This window comes from Hyperolius riggenbachi, chromosome 8 (assembly GCF_040937935.1).
Source record: "Hyperolius riggenbachi isolate aHypRig1 chromosome 8, aHypRig1.pri, whole genome shotgun sequence".
In the NCBI taxonomy this organism is placed as follows: domain Eukaryota; kingdom Metazoa; phylum Chordata; class Amphibia; order Anura; family Hyperoliidae; genus Hyperolius; species Hyperolius riggenbachi.
In genome coordinates this window covers 69,933,367-69,951,649 of record NC_090653.1, presented here as the reverse complement: position 1 = coordinate 69,951,649, position 18,283 = coordinate 69,933,367, and the positions used below count along the sequence as shown (strand labels likewise).

Sequence of the window (18,283 nt, the reverse complement as noted above, 5' to 3'; positions counted from 1 at the left end):
AAGCAGCTTTTACTCATGTTTTCATTACAGTTCCTCATTAAGGGTAATTTTTTTGGGGGGAGGGGGGTGGGGGTGTTGACTGTGATGTGCTGAGCTGCCTGGAATTTAAAAATAAGCTTAATCTACGGTGGCCATACATGGTACAATTTTTTCATCCAATCTTACCATTTCTATGTAGTATAAGGGTAAATTAAGTGAATATACTGAAAGGATAATTTAGGCAGTTCCCTTATATTACATAGAAATGGTAAGATTGGATGAAAAAATTGTACCATGTATGGCCAACATTAAAGAGATTAAATAAATTTAATTTGTGTTTGTGTTTTCCCCAGGTGGTGGCCTTCAGCTTATCAGACCCAGTCATTGGAGGATCAGAGCAGGTACACATCACGCAATAATCTCATAATTCTCTATATATAGTGCTCATGCCAATATCCTGGTGCCTGTACACTCTTCTTTAGAGGGGCTCAGAGCTGATAAATGTAAAAGATTTTATAGATACCTGGGGCTTCCTCCAGCCCCATTCGCTCCGATCACTCCCATGCTGCTGCCCGCAGCTTCAGGAACCTGGTCCCGTCACTGACGTCAGTCGCGGCCAGCTGCGCAGGAGAGGTGCGCCCTCTACGTATCTCTCCAGCAGCTGCTGGAGAGATACATTAGACTGGCTCCGACTGATGGAAGTGCGGTGACCCGGCTCCCGAAGTTGCGGACAGCGGAGGACGGCGGCGTGGGAGTGATCGGAGAGAATGGGGCTGGAGGAAGTCCCAGGTATGTATAACATCTTTTACATTTATCAGCTCTGGTACACTTTAAACTGTTGTCACCCTAAGGGCCCATTCACACTAGAGCGATTAGCAGGTGATCCCCACTAATTGCTGAAGCGCTAGAGCAGTATTAACCCTATAGCAGTGATCTCATTGCTGCTGATCATGGGTGTTTGACAATTAAAATTTCTCGCAATTCAGGAGCAATCGCAATACACTGCTTATAAAAGCGCTGATAGCGAGAGCGTAAAGTGATTTTTTTTACCACGCTAATCACAGTAAAATCACCTGCACAAAACGCTTTTAAGTGTGACTGGGCCCTAAACACTTATTACATATCGTTTTTGGGTGGAAGTTTTGGAACGATAGCTGAACAAAAATGCTGTTTGGTTCTGGTCAAGCAGAGTCCTTGGACTCTGTAGAGAAAATAGGAGTTGTAGTTGTGGGAGCGAGCTCTCAGCTCCTGTGGCTGTGATTGGGCTTGGGCTTCCAGCATTACTGATTGCCCAATAGGTGTTAGCAGGCTTCAGGATACACCTGTGCATACTTGGTAAAGTTATAGGTGTGTATGAGCCTTCAGTGTCCAGCCCATCAAAGAGATCAGCTGAACACCAGGTAGACATTTGCAGCCGAGTTGCGTGTGTGTGAACTGTCAACAAGATTTGTAGTGCCTGTTTAATGAACGAGATGGGGTCTGTAGGTGTTTTCTTAACCTGAATCTGTATGAGCTGGAACACTGTTCCCTCTCTGTCCCCTGTACGTCCTCTGTGCTTCCAGTGTGTCCCCCTGTGCCTATACTGTGTCCTTTTTATCCCTCTGTGTCACCTTCTGCCCCCTTGTGGTCCCTGAGCACAGAATATATTGCCGCTGGAATTGCGCGTCATGCAGCAGGAAATGCTGGCACCAGAGGGAGCTGTGAGTGGAGAGGAAGGTAGACTCCAGTGGGGAGTGAGCAGCTTCCAGAGGCAATATACTCTGTGCTTGGGGAGTGCAAGGGGACAGAAGGTAACACAATGGGAGTCCCCAAGGCGTGCAGCAGGAGTGGCAAATCGTTCGCGTCTTGGGCATTTATAAGTGTGAGACTCCCTGTATGTTTGAACAGGTATGGCATAGCAAAAACAGATCCCAAACTCATGTGACCATCAGTTTTTTGGGGGAAAAGATATTTGGGCTTGACTGATTTGGGCAGACATGCTGCATTTATTTTGTGATTGGAGGAAAGAAGCAAATGTACCAAAAATTGTAGAAATGATGCAAGCTGTTTGCATAGCGAGCTGTTGTCTGTTGTTTGCATGCAGTTGATCTTCTGCAATGTAACAGCCCTGATCTCTTCACAGTGTCTGGACAGAGTGAGGGAGAGCTTCCGAGTGGTGGAATCTCTTCTCCAGGCTGGGAATGCTACTCAGTTAGAGAAGGACTTCTCCTCCTGTAATCCTCTTCACGCGCCTGATGACTACACCGAGTTTGTCAGCAACCTGGCCGACATATTTATGGGAGCCGTGCAGTACAACAACGAGATCCCGAGCAGTGACGTCAGGAAGATTTGTGACACCATGGTGAAGGCCAGCACTCCCTACCAAGGGCTGAAAATCGTAAATTCAGTGAGTTTTCAAGTGGATACTTTCAAAGGTGTAGGCAGTGTGTAAAAGACACAACATTTATATCGTTCTTTTCTCCTGGCGGACTCAAAGCACTAAAGCTACAGCCACCAGGACACGCTTAGGAGCCAGTAGCAGGGTCTTACCCAAGGTCTCCTTACTAAATAGGTGCTTGCTTACTGAACAGTTACTGCAGCCAAATACATCAGCAGGGCTGCCAGGCAACTGGTATCTATATATCTATATCTATATAGATATATATATATATATATATATATATATATATATATATATATATATATATATATATATATATATATATATATATATATATAACTAAGTGCCTCAACCTTCAAACAAGAAGAAGTAGTAATTTGCATGAGAAAATGTATGCGTGCTCAAACACCAAGTTTAAGGCCTCTTTTCCACGGACTGTTGAGCTGTGTGCTCAGCAAGCAGATACCAGGCAGCAGTGAGCTGATACCAGGCAGCAGTGAGCAGATACCAGGCAGCAGCAGCGAGCAGTTACCAGGCAGCAGCAGCGAGCAGTTACCAGGCAGCAGCAGCGAGCAGTTACCAGGCAGCAGCAGCGAGCAGTTACCAGGCAGCAGCAGCGAGCAGTTACCAGGCAGCAGCAGCGAGCAGTTACCAGGCAGCAGCAGCGAGCAGTTACCAGGCAGCAGCAGCGAGCAGTTACCAGGCAGCAGCAGCGAGCAGTTACCAGGCGGCAGCAGCGAGCAGTTACCAGGCAGCAGCAGCGAGCAGTTACCAGGCAGCAGCAGCGAGCAGTTGTGAGAGTTTGAGAGCCATTTCACTGCCTATTCACAGTCCATGGAAAAGAGGCCTTACCCTAGCAAGTCTGACATTGCAAATCTGGCCTAATTGGCTATTCATGAGGCAATGCTCATGCAAATGCATGCACAAACCAATACCACAAAGCAGTCACCCTGCTACATGCTACATTAGCACTATCCGGCTTAGTGCACACCAGAGCGGTTCGGCAGCGTTTTGCGATCCACTTGCGGCTACGCTTGGGTAATGTATTTCAATGGGCTGGTGCACACCAGGGCGGGAGGCGTTTTGCTGAAACACATACTCCCGAGGTGAGGCATTTTTTGGATTTCGGAGGAGTTTCTGCCTCCAATGTAAAGTATGGGAAAAACGCAAACCGCTCTGAAAAATGGCAGTTCAGAGCGGTTTTGCAGGCGTTTTTGTTACAGAAGCTGTTCAGTAACAGATTTACTGTAACAATATATGAAATCTACTACACCAAAACCGCTTTAAAAAACCGCAAAATGCTAGGTGAAATGCTACAGAAAAATAAGAAAAAGCGTTTCAAAATCTGCTAGCATTTTGCGGATCTGCTAGCAGTTTTTGGTGTGCTCCAGGCCTCCAGGAGCGCCACGGGGAGGATTCCCAATGCCCCCTTTTTATACAACTTGGGGGACCGCAGGGTCCCAGGCTCTCTCACTGCCTGGAAACCACAGCGGCACCCCGGAGGGGGAGGCTGGGTGGCATGGACAACCCCCCCAAGTGTGGCCAGCGCCGGGGAGAGCCGTCTGCACCCACCTCCCAATATTAAAAACAGGCACTTACCTTAACGTCCATTGCGTTCTGCTACATGCGCATTAATTTGGGGGCACCACATGAGAAAGGAGAGAAGCATGGGTCACCCCGAGCTTTAGAGCTCAGGGCTGGCTCACATACAGCACTCCAGAGGGGAAGGGAGGGAGGACAGGCACACTCACTCCAGGGTTCACACCACCGGAGCAAGCCATCCACCACCTGCCTCCAAAGGATACAAACTGCACAAAATGCTTTCCATTAGAAAATTAATGTGCATGTAGCAGAACCCAATGGACGTTAAGGTAAGTGGCTGTTTTTAATATTAGGAAACATACTTGTGAGATATAATGCGGAAGGGGTATGGCCTGATTGAATACAAACACCTCAGATATTTGTAAAAATACAAAACTTTATTATTCATTTACAAAAGACACTATGCAGAAATAACATAAAACCATGTATAGCAGAAGGAAAACCCCCAGCTCCCAAAGCACCCACACCCCAAAACCCGCTATACCCAGAACCCTCTACTCTGATGAAATCCAGCCAGTGGACTTAGTGCACATATATAATGATTCAAAGCTGCGCAGCTTAATGACAAAAAATCAAAAAATCAAAAAATCTCCAGAGCATAAGCAAAAAACTCAAAAATCAAGAATCAAAAATTAGGATGCAATAAAGGAGTTCAGACTGGTCACCTAATGGATATAAACATTCCGGTGTAGAGAGAGGTCAAAGCAAGGAGCAGGTATCCTCAACTCCCAGCACACCATGCCGACAAGTCAATTCTGACAGCTTGTTAGTTGTTGCACACACACCAAGAGCAAATATATTGCAGCATTAGTTGAAAGCAAAAAGTCCATATAGCAATGGCTCATTAGCAGACAGCAGATAAATGAAAACAGCGTTATTGCCAGCAGTTCCTTGCAAATCTGCAGAAGCACTAGGGCTAGTATGTAGCAGCATAAATGGAAACAAAAGTCCATGCAGCAGGGGCTTGATGGCCACAAGCAGGTTACCAGATGTAGGCAGTATTGATGTTAGCAGATCCTTGCAAGAAAGCACATCATTGCTGAAAGCAGGTCAAACAGCCAGTAGATGAAAAATCAGCAGCAGCAATGGCCATGAAGCATAATAGCACTGTATGTCAGCCGAGCATATAAATAAATGGTGTGTGATTGCCCAGTGGGCTCTTACTCATCCGGGCAGGTTCCGGCAACTAGCAGCGGTGTAGGCTGGGAGGAGGTGATGTCCTAGAGGAGCATGGGGACTCAGGTGCCAGGGGGATCCACCGCCATAGAGGACGGCGTCCTCGATCGATTTCGCCGGCTACTACCGGCTTCTTCAGGAGGCGTGTCCGAAAAGCCGTGACACGCTTCCTATGTAGTCGCCGCCGCCCAATCCGGCCATACCACACTGCCACCCGCGCCCCCGCCCCCCGGCCAATGCGAGCAGGGGGGCGGGGCGGGCAGACGCGACGGGCGAGCCAACCAATGGTGCGCCCGGCGCGTCCGCCAAGCCCCGCCCCCCCGCACGCACGCAGGCCCGGGGACAGGGGCGAGGGAGACCAGGAAGCCGGATCGGGCGGCAGGGACGCACAGGAAGCGCGCACAGAACGTCAATAATCAAATGATTACAAAATTCAAATATTCTATCATTGCATTATAACTAGCCTTTTATCTAAAACAGATTCATATTCATATAGGGCAGCAGCCAATACAATATCATGACATAAGATAATGTGTCCCATGGATGAAATAGGCACCCTAGAGAATATCCATGTGGTGCCAATCATATGGGACAAGTATATCACCAAATGGGTGAGGTTACCAAACATAAAGACTAATTGAAAACTAATTGAAAAGGCCACGAGAGTACCCCAATGGGTTTTTAATATTAGGAGGTGGGTGCGGATGGCTCTCCCCAGCGCTGGCCACGCTTGTGTGTGTGTGTGTGTGGGGGGGGGGGGGGGGGGGGGGGCGGCTGCGCCACCCAGCCTCCCACTCCGGGGTGCCGCTGTGGTTCCCAGGCAGCGAGAGAGCACTTTGCAGTATTGGTTTTTTGACCCTGCATAGTTTGGCATGCGAAAGCAAATGCATATTTGCATGAGCATTGCCTCATGAATAGCCAATTAGGCCGGATTTGCAAAGCCAGACTTGCTGGGGTTAAACTTGGTGTTTGAGCACGCATACATTTTCTCATGGAAAGCCTACTTCTTCTTGCTTCAAGGTTGAGGCACGTACTCTATTAGATAGATAGATGCGGCGTATGCTACAACGCGGGTTGGCTAGTTGTTTTAAAAGGAAATAAATATGGCAGCCTCCATATTCCTCTCACTTCAGGTTCCCATTAAAGAGACACTGAAGCAAGTAAAAAAACTCGCTTCTTCTCTTATATTCAGCAGGGGCATGTGTGCCCCTGCTAAACCGCCGCTATCCCGCCGCACAACGGGGGTCCCTTACTCCCCAATCCCCCCCCCCCCCCCTGCAAAATCAACTACCAAATTGGTCGTAGATTTTGCTACTCCTAGAGGCAGGGCTAACGACTGCAGCCCTGCCTCACAGCGCGTCTATCAGCGGAGCATCGCCGCCTCTCCCCCGCCCCTCTCAGTGAAGTAAGACTGAGAGGGAGAGGCGGAGATACGCGCTGACAGACGCGCGTGGGGCAGGGCTATAGCCGTTAGCACTGCCTCAATGCGGAAGAGATCCCCGGCGAGGACGGAGGGGATTTGGGGGGTAAGGGACCCCCGTTGTGCGGCGCGATAGCGGCAGTTTAGCAGGGGCACACATGTCCCTGCTGAATATAAGAGAAGCGAGTTTTATACTCGCTTCAGATTCTCTTTAAGGGCTCTGCCTCTGACACAGGAGACCTTAGTTATACATAGTACTCTTAAAGGGAACTCTTCCTGTTCAGTAAGCAACAAACCAACAATGAATCGAAAAGGACATACACATGCAACAATAGGCAGTATTTCCATCGCTATTTTCCAGCATGTCCTATCTGCTTCAGATCGAGCTTGGGATCGGTCACTGGTTATTAGTAGGCTGTATATTATATATTTCCCAACCCCCCCCCCCCCCCCCCCCCCCCCCAGATCTGATCATTTTCTCGGTCACAAATAGGATCTGAAGTGAAAATTGCATGGTGTGTACCTGGCCTTAGATTGGGCCATCATTTGGATTAATACATGAATAATTGTAAGTGTGTTTCCCTCTCAGGAGTACATGGATTTCATAGGGATAAAGTGTGTGGAAAACTCCCATGAGAAAGCCCTGGAGGAGTTAAAGAAAACTGACCTGAAACTACAGGGTGTTGGAGACCGGCAGTGGTATTACCAGACCTGCACGGAGTTCGGATACTGTGAGTGTTGGTAACACAACATTTTACATGCAACCATTGTTTTAGCCTTTAGTCATTTCTCACTACACATGTTCCCTCCTACAGATCAGACCTGTGAGGATGTGTCCTGTCCATTCTCCCCCCGGATAAACCTTCAGTCCCAGCTGGACCTCTGCATACAAGTCTTCCAGATCCCTACAGACTCTGTCAGCCAAGCCGTCCAGTTCACCAATGAATATTATGGAGCTGATCATCCAAAATCCAGCCGCATCATCTTTGTTAATGGTATTTATAGGTGAACAGAGGAGAATATGGAAGCTGCCATGTTTATTAATTTATAAAAACTAATGCCTGGCTGTCCTGCTGATCTCTGAACTTCAATAGTGTCTGGAAGGGTCAGAAATCTATGAACAATTTGTATCTAGAGTGTGGAAGGATTCTGCCCCTCGCTGATCAGATAGTGATCTTTTGGTCACACAGGGTGCCCATTTATTAGTATATGGTCACCATTAATTGAAAATCATATGCTTATATTAAAGTGTTTGGGTCCCTTTAAACACCTTTACCAAGCACTACTGCAATTATTATTATTTATTTTTAAATGACCCTCATAAGGGAGTTTCTCAATGGAGTGTGCCACTGAGGGTAGCATCATTACTTACCTACAGGAGCAGCAGACACTGCAATGTACCTGCAGCATGGTACTGTGTATCCATACTGTTTGGAGAAGCTGTCACTCTGCTTCTAGCAGATCTAGTGTGAAACGAGCCATTGTGCATGGTTACATCATATCCTGTTTAGTCAGAAACCTCTATGCATGGAGATGATAATAAATCCGAAAAAGCTCTCCTGTGACCTTAGGCACAGATACAACTGTTTTGGACCAGACACAAGCTTTTTAAACTTTTTTTTTTTTTTTTTTTTATTTGTGCATTTTTTTTATAAGTGGCAGTGTTTTTGTCAAAGTACAGATAACTGCAGCGCTAGTGTATAGGCCATCAGCAACATCCAGCCATTGGTTAAGGGTAGCCATACACTGTACAATTTGATTTTATTTGCTAATTAGACGTTCGATTAGACAAAATGTTGAATGAATTGGGAATTGAAGTCAATTTTTAAACACGCGATCGCTAAATAATGTAACTTCTCTCAATCCATATTAAGGCTGGTTTCACAGTGGGACGTTACAGGCGCACGTTAGAGCAGCCTGTAACGCAGCCCACCGCACAGCAATGAAAAATCAATGAGGCTGTTCACAGTGCGGACGTTGTGTTACATTGTAACGCTGCGTCACAAGACAACGTACTGCATGCAGTACTTTGGACGCGGTTGAGCCGCGTTAGACTGCTTGCACATGCTCAGTAATGTTGGGGAGGAGCGGAGAGCAGCCAGGCACATGGCTAATTATTATGCACTGCACGTTGTGACGTGCAGTGTTTACATCCTGGAGCAGCCGCTCTGTGCGGCGATTGGCCGGCGGGACCACGTGATGCCGCATGCGCACAAGAGTGCGCATCACGGCATCACTGACGCCAGAGTGAGCTGCACAACACGGCTCACTCTGACGTCCAGATCCAGCACCACCAGGCGTTGAGTTAGGGGGACGTTATGCGACCTTAACGCCCCCTCTAACGCAACGTCCTGGTGTGAAATTAGCCTAAGTGCTAAAAACTGATTGAAAGATTGATCGATAATTTTTTTTTTTTTCAAATATATAATAATCGATAAGGTGGCAGTTCATATGCTTTTCACATGCTCAATATAAAATCTATCATTTTAAGATTCCTTACATGGAAAATACATAAATGATATCTGTTTATTTTTTATATATATTGATCGTGTACACAGAGTATGCAAAATCTTCGTTGCTATTTTGATTAGACAGTCGATGCAACATTTTCCATCTGATGGATCATGAGAAGATTTTAAATTGTTCATATTCTATTGACATTGCTTGATTGAATGAAGGTCACTCACTGGGTCAACTGTAATATAGATCAAACGAAAATAAAATCTTGTGATTAGTGTATGGTTGGCTTTACTTTACTTCCCAGATCGGTCTTAAGCCGCGCAGGTGCAGCAGGTATTTTCTTTATTACAAAAAACATAAGAGGACTTAAGAAATGTCATAGTGGCAATGTTGAGCAGAGTTTAATTTATTTTATTTATACAACCCAAAGCAAACCTGAAGCAAAAAAAAGTGTATGATACAAAGAATTGCATGTGTAGTATGTATAGAACATTAGCAGCAAAGAAAAGTCTCATGTTTTCTTTCTTTTTCAATTTATATATCTCCCCCCCCCCCCCCCCCAACATTGCATCATACTGTGACAGTTGCAGTTTTAAAACCACACACTGTCTTTTAAGCTATAAAACAAAGCCGAAATAATGACCATTTGAGCTTTCCTGCAGTAAAACCTTATCTAAAGCGGTCTCTGACTACTTTCTGGTTGTTTAAGTGCGTCAGAAAACAGGATTGTACTTGACCCAAGTTGGTCGAAGAGCTCAGAGAAGCTCTTTTGCATAGATAACGAATGAAGTTTAACTAATCCCGTATTGGAAAACAATGAGACTTTTTTTTTTTTTTCTTTGATACTTATATTCTATTTATTATCTGTACTACACATACAATTCGTTATCTCAGAAGTTTATTTTTGCTTCAGATTTGCTTGAACTATGCAGTTGAAATGCATTAGATATGCCTATATAAAGGAAACCATGTTGCATTTGCTGTGCGGCTGTTCTTTGTTACATCCTGTGTCTTCCTCCCCAGGTGATGTAGATCCTTGGCATGCGCTTAGTGTGCTGAAGAATCAATCTCGCTCGGAAATCGCCATCTACATCAATGGAACAGCCCATTGTGCCAACATGAGCCCCTCTCACAGCACAGACCCTCCATCCCTGCAGCAGGCTAGAAAGGTCAGTAAATAACATTTTAGGCTTTTATCACATCTTACCATACACTAGGTCAATCTACCCCCCCCCCCCCCCCCCGATCAACGCTACAGGCTGGCTCCTGTAGCATGGATCGGGGGGAGGCCCTAGAGCTGCGCAGCCGCACTCGCATCTATGCGGACTGCGCCGCCGTGGCCAGCTCCAGCGGCCATTTTGGTGGAGGCAGGAGAGCCCAACCCGGGCTGTGGCAACCCAACGGAACGGCGCGGATGGCGTCCTCCGAGTATTCAAATTTCATGCAGGTATTTAACTTTTTTTAGTATTTTGCCTCGTGAGTCCTTTTTATGTTAGTTCTCTGCATGCTACGCACACTAGTGGCAGCATAGCGTGCGTAAATAAGCACCGGGCACTGCTTATAATAGCCGCACCATAGTGATGTATCGATACCGCGATACTTCACTAGTGCGGCCGATACTGTGTTAATATAGTAGCGGCCACACTAGTGAAGTATCGCGATATCGATATATCACTGGGAATGGGAAGTGATTGTTTAAGGTGTTCAGGATGGAAGCTGTCGTAGTGTAACAAACTGTTTGTCAGTTGGTTTTTGAAAAAATGTGGTCTGAATCTGCCATGATCCTTGATGATTCTAACATCAAGGAATGTGATCTTGTTCTTTGACCATTCAGGGTTGAATCACTTCTCCATTACATGTCAGTGGCTGGATAGTGTACTGGATAACCACCCTGTCGTTACATTTATTGCGGCCGCGGGTGGCTTTTTTTTTTTTTTTTTTTAGTGTTTGTTAGTGTAGCTAGCACTTGCCCCACCCCCTCCGATCACCGCTGGTGATATTTACCTGGCCGTGGTCCCGCGATGGGCGAGACTTCCGCCATAGCTTCAGGCGTTGCTATGGCAAGGATCGGGCATGACGTCTGACGTCATCGACGTCATGCGCAGTTCTGATTGCTGCCATAGCGACCCTTGGAGGCTATGGAGAGGCTGCACTGGCTCCGGGGTGGGGGTGTATGTATTCAGCGGTGATCGGGGGGGAGGGGAGGTCAGAGCGGGCTGGCGGTGATCGAGGGGGGGGAGGGGTGATGTAGCTAGCCAAGTGCTAGCAAACCCCGTACAGAAAATGTTATAAAAAAAGACCATCCAGGGGCTGAGCAATCCACCTCGGCGGTAATGGACGAGCTGAGCTTGTCATTACCACCAAGGTGGTTAAAGAAAACCTGTACTGAGAATTAAGTCAAAATAAACATGTACATGTCATACTTCCTGTGTAGTCTACGCCTCAATCTCTTACTTTCCTACGTTATGTTTGTTGACTGATCAAAGGAATTCTCCGTCCTCCATTTAATAAAAAAAAAAAAAAAAAAAAAAAAAAAAGCTTACAGTTCAGCAGACTGTAAAACTGTAACACTTTTTTTTTTTTTTTTAAGCTTATATAAATCAATAAACGAGAAGTAACAGTCCTGCTCAAACAACAAACAGCAGAGCACCCACATCCCTGTCCCTGTGTGCTGTAGGCTGCTCTTCATCTACACTACATCTAGTGGAATTTGTTAAAGCGGATCTGTAACGTCAAAAGATCCCCTGGGGGGTACTCACCTCGGGTGGGGGAAGCCTCCGGATCCTAATGAGGCTTCCCACGCCGTCCTCCGTCCCTCAGGGGTCTCGCTGCAGCCCTCTGAGAAAAATGACGTCAATATTTACCTTCCTGGCTCCTGCGCAGGCGCTCTGACGGCATTCAGGCTCCGAAGTAGGCGGAAATACCCGATCGCCGTCGGGTCTGCTCTACTGCGCATGCGCAAGTTTTCGGCGCCTGCGCAGTAGAGCGGACCCGACTGAGATCGGGTATTTCCGTGTAGTTCGGAGCCGAGAGCAGCCACAGCGCCCCCGCTGGAGCCTGCAAAGGTAAATATTGAACTGACAGTCGGCTCTGTCGCCGGCTGTTCGGAGGGCTGCAGCGACACCCCCGTGGGACAGAGGACGGCGTGGAAAGCTTCATTAGGATCCGGAGGCTTCCCCCACCCGAGGTGAGTACCCCCCAGGGGACCTTTTTGATGTTAGAATCTCTTTAATGATTAGCTACTGCTGAATGAGGGTGCTTGGCAGATCTACCTGCGCAAAAGCATGTAGGTTTGAGAAGAAATATTATGTGCCAAAATGAACTTGTCTTGTAACGACGTGGGTTCTAGTGTGTGCGATTAGGTGGACTAGGCTTTGCTTCATGCCGCTGTAACGACCATGAGAAAATTGAGTAGGTAATCTCTCATACTACATGGAAGATGTAAAATTGGGAGATAATTGGCCAATCCAAATTGGATGTGTATATATACCCTAAATGATCTTTTCTTCATTACTGTAGCTCAACAGCAAAATAAATGGTAATTCATTAAGAAAATCAGGATTGCATAAGAGTACAACAAGCCAGCTTTTAAGCAGGGAGAACAAATATACTGTAAATGCGCACCTACTTGGGACTCACCAATCTGAATCAAAGTTAACAGGAGCAGATTTATCACAACCAAAAGAAAATAAAAAGCAGCACACACATCAATCGTTTCACTTTTGCAATAGGTTTCCCACCATTTTGCATGCTCTTGTGTTGATAAATCTGCCACATTGTCCTGTACCTGTCTGATAATAAAATCCTGTATTTAATTATTCTTATCATATACAGCAAACACATACCTGTGTGTGCTAGATGGCTGTGGATGCAGCTACACTGTCTGCAGATCTTGTCACATGTGGCATGTGCTTCTCTATCTGCCATGTGCTTCTCTGCCTCCTCCCTCCAGCTTTAGTGAACATGCCAGAACATTCGCTAGCTCTTGTCCTATCATATATCCCCAGTCACTAACATCAAATATCCCCAGTCACTAACATCAAATATCCCCTGTCATTAACTGACAGAGCTTTCCTATCACACCTTCATACCTCCCAACATTTTGAGATGAGAAAGAGGGACACTTAAGCCACACCCCTGCCACACCCCTACTCACGCCCCAGACACACCCCTAGTCACGCATATCGTAAACCTTTTGTAGGAAAAATGTTTTATAATGCAAACCACACTGATTCCTTCTATCCTCGTTCATTTCCATTCATATTAACATATAAAAATAAAAAATTCATCAATTTTTAAAGAATGGGAATCAAGTTTACAGTAAATTAAACACTTTTTCAGTAGAAAAAATTAACAGGGACAGGGTTCTCAAAGAGGGACAAGTTGGGAGCTATGTTACGCACAGTGGCTCACACATTGCACAAAGAACACACACACATTGCACAGATAATACACTTACACACATTGCACAGACAACACACTTAGGGCTCGTTTCCACTATCGCGAATCTGCATGCGTCCAACGCATGCAGATCCGCACATGTAATACAAGTGGATGGGCCTGTTTCCACTGTAGCGTTGTTGAGGTGCGTTTTTTTCAGCGTGAAAAAAACGCACAAAAGAGCCAACGATTTCGCCTGCGTCGGGAATCCGTGCGAATCGCCGCTAATGTATTTAATAGTAAAAACGCATGCGTTTGTTACATGCGTTTTTACCTGCGATTTCGCGTGCGATTTCGCACCTTTTTCAATTTTATTTAGCCCTGGCAGTGTCATGGTTAATTTCGCATGGCACCCTGCCATGCGAAATCGCATGCGAAATCGCGGGTAAAAACGCATGTGGAAACGCATCCGCATGCGTTTTTACAAGCGTCGGAATGCGGCCGAAATCGCGTCGCAACAGTGGAAACAAGCCCTCACACACATTGCACAGACAACACACTTACACACTGTGCAGCCAGCGTGCATGAAGCACGGACTCCGGATCAGCAGCTGCCTGAGTAGTCAGGCAGGATCCATAACTTCAGGGATGGAGACTGGAGTCCTCTTCGCTTTCCTCTCCACGATAGTGACAGGAACACATGCTTGAGGGGCGGGGCAATGAATAGACAGCCAGCAGAATTGGATGCAGTAGCTGGGAACTAGCATGCTGCTCTGTCTCTGCACCCGGGAGTATCTACTAGTGCTGCCCGTATCTTCCTAGTGCCTGGCCTACAAGCAGGTGTCACCCAGGTTCTCTTCTCCGCATTCTGCTCCCCCTTCTCCACCCTCCTGCACAGCGCTCAGTGTTGTTGCCCATCAGGTAAAGCAAAGGCAGCGAGGTGCGGAGAATATCTGCAGAGCTGGGCAGTCACCGCGGGGCTTTGTAAATATAAATCTTTACTCCTGTAGCGGATGCAAGTCCCGCGGTGACAGCTCTGTTCTCTGCAATCCCTCTGCCACTCTCCATCCTGAGTGCTCAGCCCGGGACTCAGGCAGGCTATAGCGGGAGGGGGGATTAAGCCTCACAAACCGGGACAATCCCGATGAAATCAGGGCGGTTGCGGGGTATGCACCTTTTCTAACAGAGCATGCCCCAGTGATTTCTGGCCATCTATGAAAAACACATCTTCATTCTCACACTGGCATATTCCCAGTTATATGCACCAGTATGGGGGGAGGGAAGGTCTCCGCTTGAGAGCAGGAAGCATTAAAGGGAACCAGAGACTAACGTATGTTGAAAATGTAAAAAAGATGTTCATACCTGGGGCTTCCTCCAGCCCCATAAGCTTGGATCGCTCCTACACCACCGTCCTCCGCTGCCTCTATCGTCGGTACCGGGTCCCGTCACTTCCGCCGGACGCAGCCAGTCTTCCGCATGCACAGGGGCTCCCTCCGGCTCTGTGCGCCTGTGCAGTAAGGAGGGAGCGCACTGCGCTTGCGTCAACTGGCCGAAATGACTAGACCCGGTACCGGCGGACAGAGGCAGTGGAGGACGGCAGCGTGGGAGCGATCCAGGCTGATAGGGCTGGAGGAAGCCCCAGGTATGTATAAATGTTATTTTTTTCATCACTGGTTCTCTTTAAAGATGAGAAGCAAGAAAGTGTTCTGGTGCCAGCATTAATCACAGATTTGGGGAAGGCAAAAGAAAATATCTTATGTATGTTTAAACTACCCGCAACTCCCGGCACGCTACCCGCGACCCGACCTGCAGCTCAGATCCATTCGGGTACCCGCACGCGACCCTCATTTCGGTTGACCCGCGGGTGCACGACCCGCTGCAGGCCTCTACCTTGCACGTCCGTTGTCCTTTCCGGTTTAACTGGCAGCAACATATATATAACTGACAGCGAGGTAACTATGTAATAATCATTTGCAGGTATATCATGTTTATTTTAAATAATTTTACTCCCTTCAGGTTTCCTTTGATGGCTCAGCCTTTTACACAGGCGACCTTTGTTCAAATCTTAGCTCTTCCTGTTCAGTAAGGCAGCACCTATGCAGTAAGAAGTCCTTGGGCTGGACTCCCTAACGCTGTATACCTACTGCGCCCTAGTGGCTGCAGCTCAAGCACTTTCAGTCCGCCAGGAGAAACTTGCAATATAAATGTTATCTGTCTTGTTTACATACTATGGCTGAACAGGAAAGAAGAGCTTAACTCCCACATAACATAAATCTCCACTTACGAAAGAGAACTAGTAAGCATAGAAAACGAAAATGCATAGACAGTGGGGTAGCATATGGGCAGCCTTACTGACCCTAAATGCGTGTGTCCATGCAGCTTGTAAGGGAACAGCCTTGCAAGGCCAGCTGTTCCAGCACTTCCACCCACCCTCTGCATTCATTGTAGGGTGGGAGGAAACCTGCATCAGGATGTAGCGTCAGGTTCAGGTGCTGATACAGACTTTTGTCTGAAGCTAATCGATAAATATAAACTATTAAAGAAAACTGAAGCTATAATAGACTTCTGATATGATGAATTGGTATGTTTAGGACAGCTAAAAAATAGAATAGTAGCAAAGAAAAGCGTCTCATTGTTTTCCAGTACAGGAATTGTTGAAAAACTTCAGTAGTTATCGGTACAATAGAGCTTCTCTGAGCTGTTAGATCCACTGGGTCAAATACAGTCCTGTTTTCTGAAGCACTTAAACAGGCAAGTAACAGGGAGAGACAGCTTGAAATAAGGTTTTACTGCAGGGAAGTTCAAAGGGTCATTATGTCTGCTTTGTTTTATAGCTTTATAGCCTAAAAGAGTGTGGTTTGTGCTTATATAACTGAAAATATGAGACTTTTCTTTGTTACTAATGTTCTATTCATTATCCGTACTCCACATACAATTACAGTATATCATACGTGTAATTTTTTTATTATTATTTTGCCTCCGGTTTACTTTAAGACTTCGCTTTCTGAAAGCATTCTTAGTTTACAGCACTTTTCTCACACCTGTCTAAAACCTTTGCACAATATTTTTTATATATATATATATATATATATATATATATATATATATATATATATATATATATATATATATATATATATATATATATATATATATATATATATATATATATATATATATATATATATATATATATATATATATATATATATATATATATATATATATATATATATATATATATATAAATTTTTTTTTTTTTTTTTTTTTTTTTTTTTTTTTCTGCTTTTGCTCTAGTAATTTTCATTCATCTGATGAGCATTTTAATGAATCTGTTATTTTCCTCTGCAGGAAATCGCAATGAAAATTGAGGAGTGGCTAAAATCTGCAAAGGAGGTGCTGTGAGATAAATGACAGATACAGGACTGTGAAAACGCCCCAGTGATATATGTGCACTGGAGAGCAGCTGAAACAAATGTTAATCAATCTGGGATAGTGTGCAACCAATCTGTTTTTAGATTTTTAAAATAATTTTATTTTTTTGTGTATTATGAAGACCGCTCCATGGAGAGTAGGCGGTAGCTAAAATTATACCTGCCTATTTGAACCTAAGTCCCTCCCCTGGTTCCAGGTCCCCACCACTCTGAATCGGGTGTCAGGGTCCCTGGCCAATGAGGAATCTCCTGACACCCAGACAGTTTCGGGCAGGCAGGGATGGGGAGAGGCTAGGAAAGGCAAGTATCATTATTTTTTTATTAAACCGCTTGTTGCCATTATCTGTCACTATAAATGGTTGCATTACTTTTTGATGGACATATTTTTTATGAAGGTTGTGTAATAATGATCACTTTAATTGCAGTGTATTGTTTTTTATGTAATTCCGGCTTTTCTGCTGGCACAACTAAAGAAATTGTTGTTTTTAAAGTGTACAAATTGCTAGCAAATATCAAACAAATCTCCAAAGACAATTGCTCTTGAACATGAATAATATATAAGCTATCCGCTGCTGGTGCTGAGTGATGATGTCAGTCATTCAGAGACACATTGCTACGTATCTGACAGTGCAGCAACCTATGGAAGGCTGATAGATTACTGAATAGGAGCTAATGAAAACTGTAATTTCATCTTTTATTCTCAAACCTGTACTTGCCTGGCTGCTGCACTGATCCGTAGATTTTAACTGCTTTCTAAATCGCTGTCCCAGAACGGGCATACAGATTAGGTGTTCTGACTCTCCTTGCCTAACACTGCCTATATCAGCAGTAGATTATTTTAAAATCTGTTCCGCAATGGCAGATGGGTTTATGTAAAGAAACACGAAGCTGCAGCCAATTGGCTCTCAGGAGGAATCCTCAGCGAATCTATGCTACCCCCTGATCTACTTACCTGGGGCTTCCTCCAGCCCCTTGCAGCTAACATGTCCCACGCCGCAGCCCGCTCTCAGCTGCTGGCACAGGGTCCCTGCCGGTGCAGAGGGCATCCTCGAGGTTGTCCTTTACTGCGCCTGCGTGAGCGCCACTGTCAAGTCCACGTTGCCCTGACTTTTCTGCGCAGTCCAGACAGCGTGGACTTGATTGACAGCGGCGTTCACGCAGGCGCAGTAGAGGACGGCCTGGTGAGACACCGTCTGGGACTCCAGCTGGGGTCTGACAGCGAAGCTGCGGCGTGGGACATCTCAACTGCAAGGGGCTGGAGGAAGCCACAGGTAAGTAGATCTGGGGGTAGCATAGATTCGCTGATGATTCCTTTACCTGAGGTTCCCACAGACACAAATATGACCCCTTTCTTTAGCTTATAGACCAGAGATGGTCCGTGAGATGTTTATAATTTCAAGTTAATGCAAATTTTAATTTTTATGCTGCTAGGGAATTCGACCAATCAAATGCA

At 45.8% G+C, this 18,283-nt stretch overlaps 1 protein-coding gene across 1 annotated transcript in view; it reads left to right on the top strand.

Moving 5' to 3' along the window:
- The window catches only part of LOC137528195 (thymus-specific serine protease-like), a 38,576-nt gene extending 21,434 nt beyond the window's left edge, over window positions 1-17,142 (top strand). The window contains exons 7-12 of the mRNA XM_068249457.1: window positions 333-380; window positions 2,102-2,365; window positions 7,147-7,288; window positions 7,373-7,552; window positions 10,041-10,186; window positions 16,748-17,142. Of these exons, the coding sequence (XP_068105558.1) occupies window positions 333-380; window positions 2,102-2,365; window positions 7,147-7,288; window positions 7,373-7,552; window positions 10,041-10,186; window positions 16,748-16,801 (834 nt within the window). The 3' untranslated portion in view covers window positions 16,802-17,142. The remainder of the gene's footprint in view (window positions 1-332; window positions 381-2,101; window positions 2,366-7,146; window positions 7,289-7,372; window positions 7,553-10,040; window positions 10,187-16,747) is intronic.
- The last annotated feature ends 1,141 nt before the right edge of the window (window positions 17,143-18,283 follow it).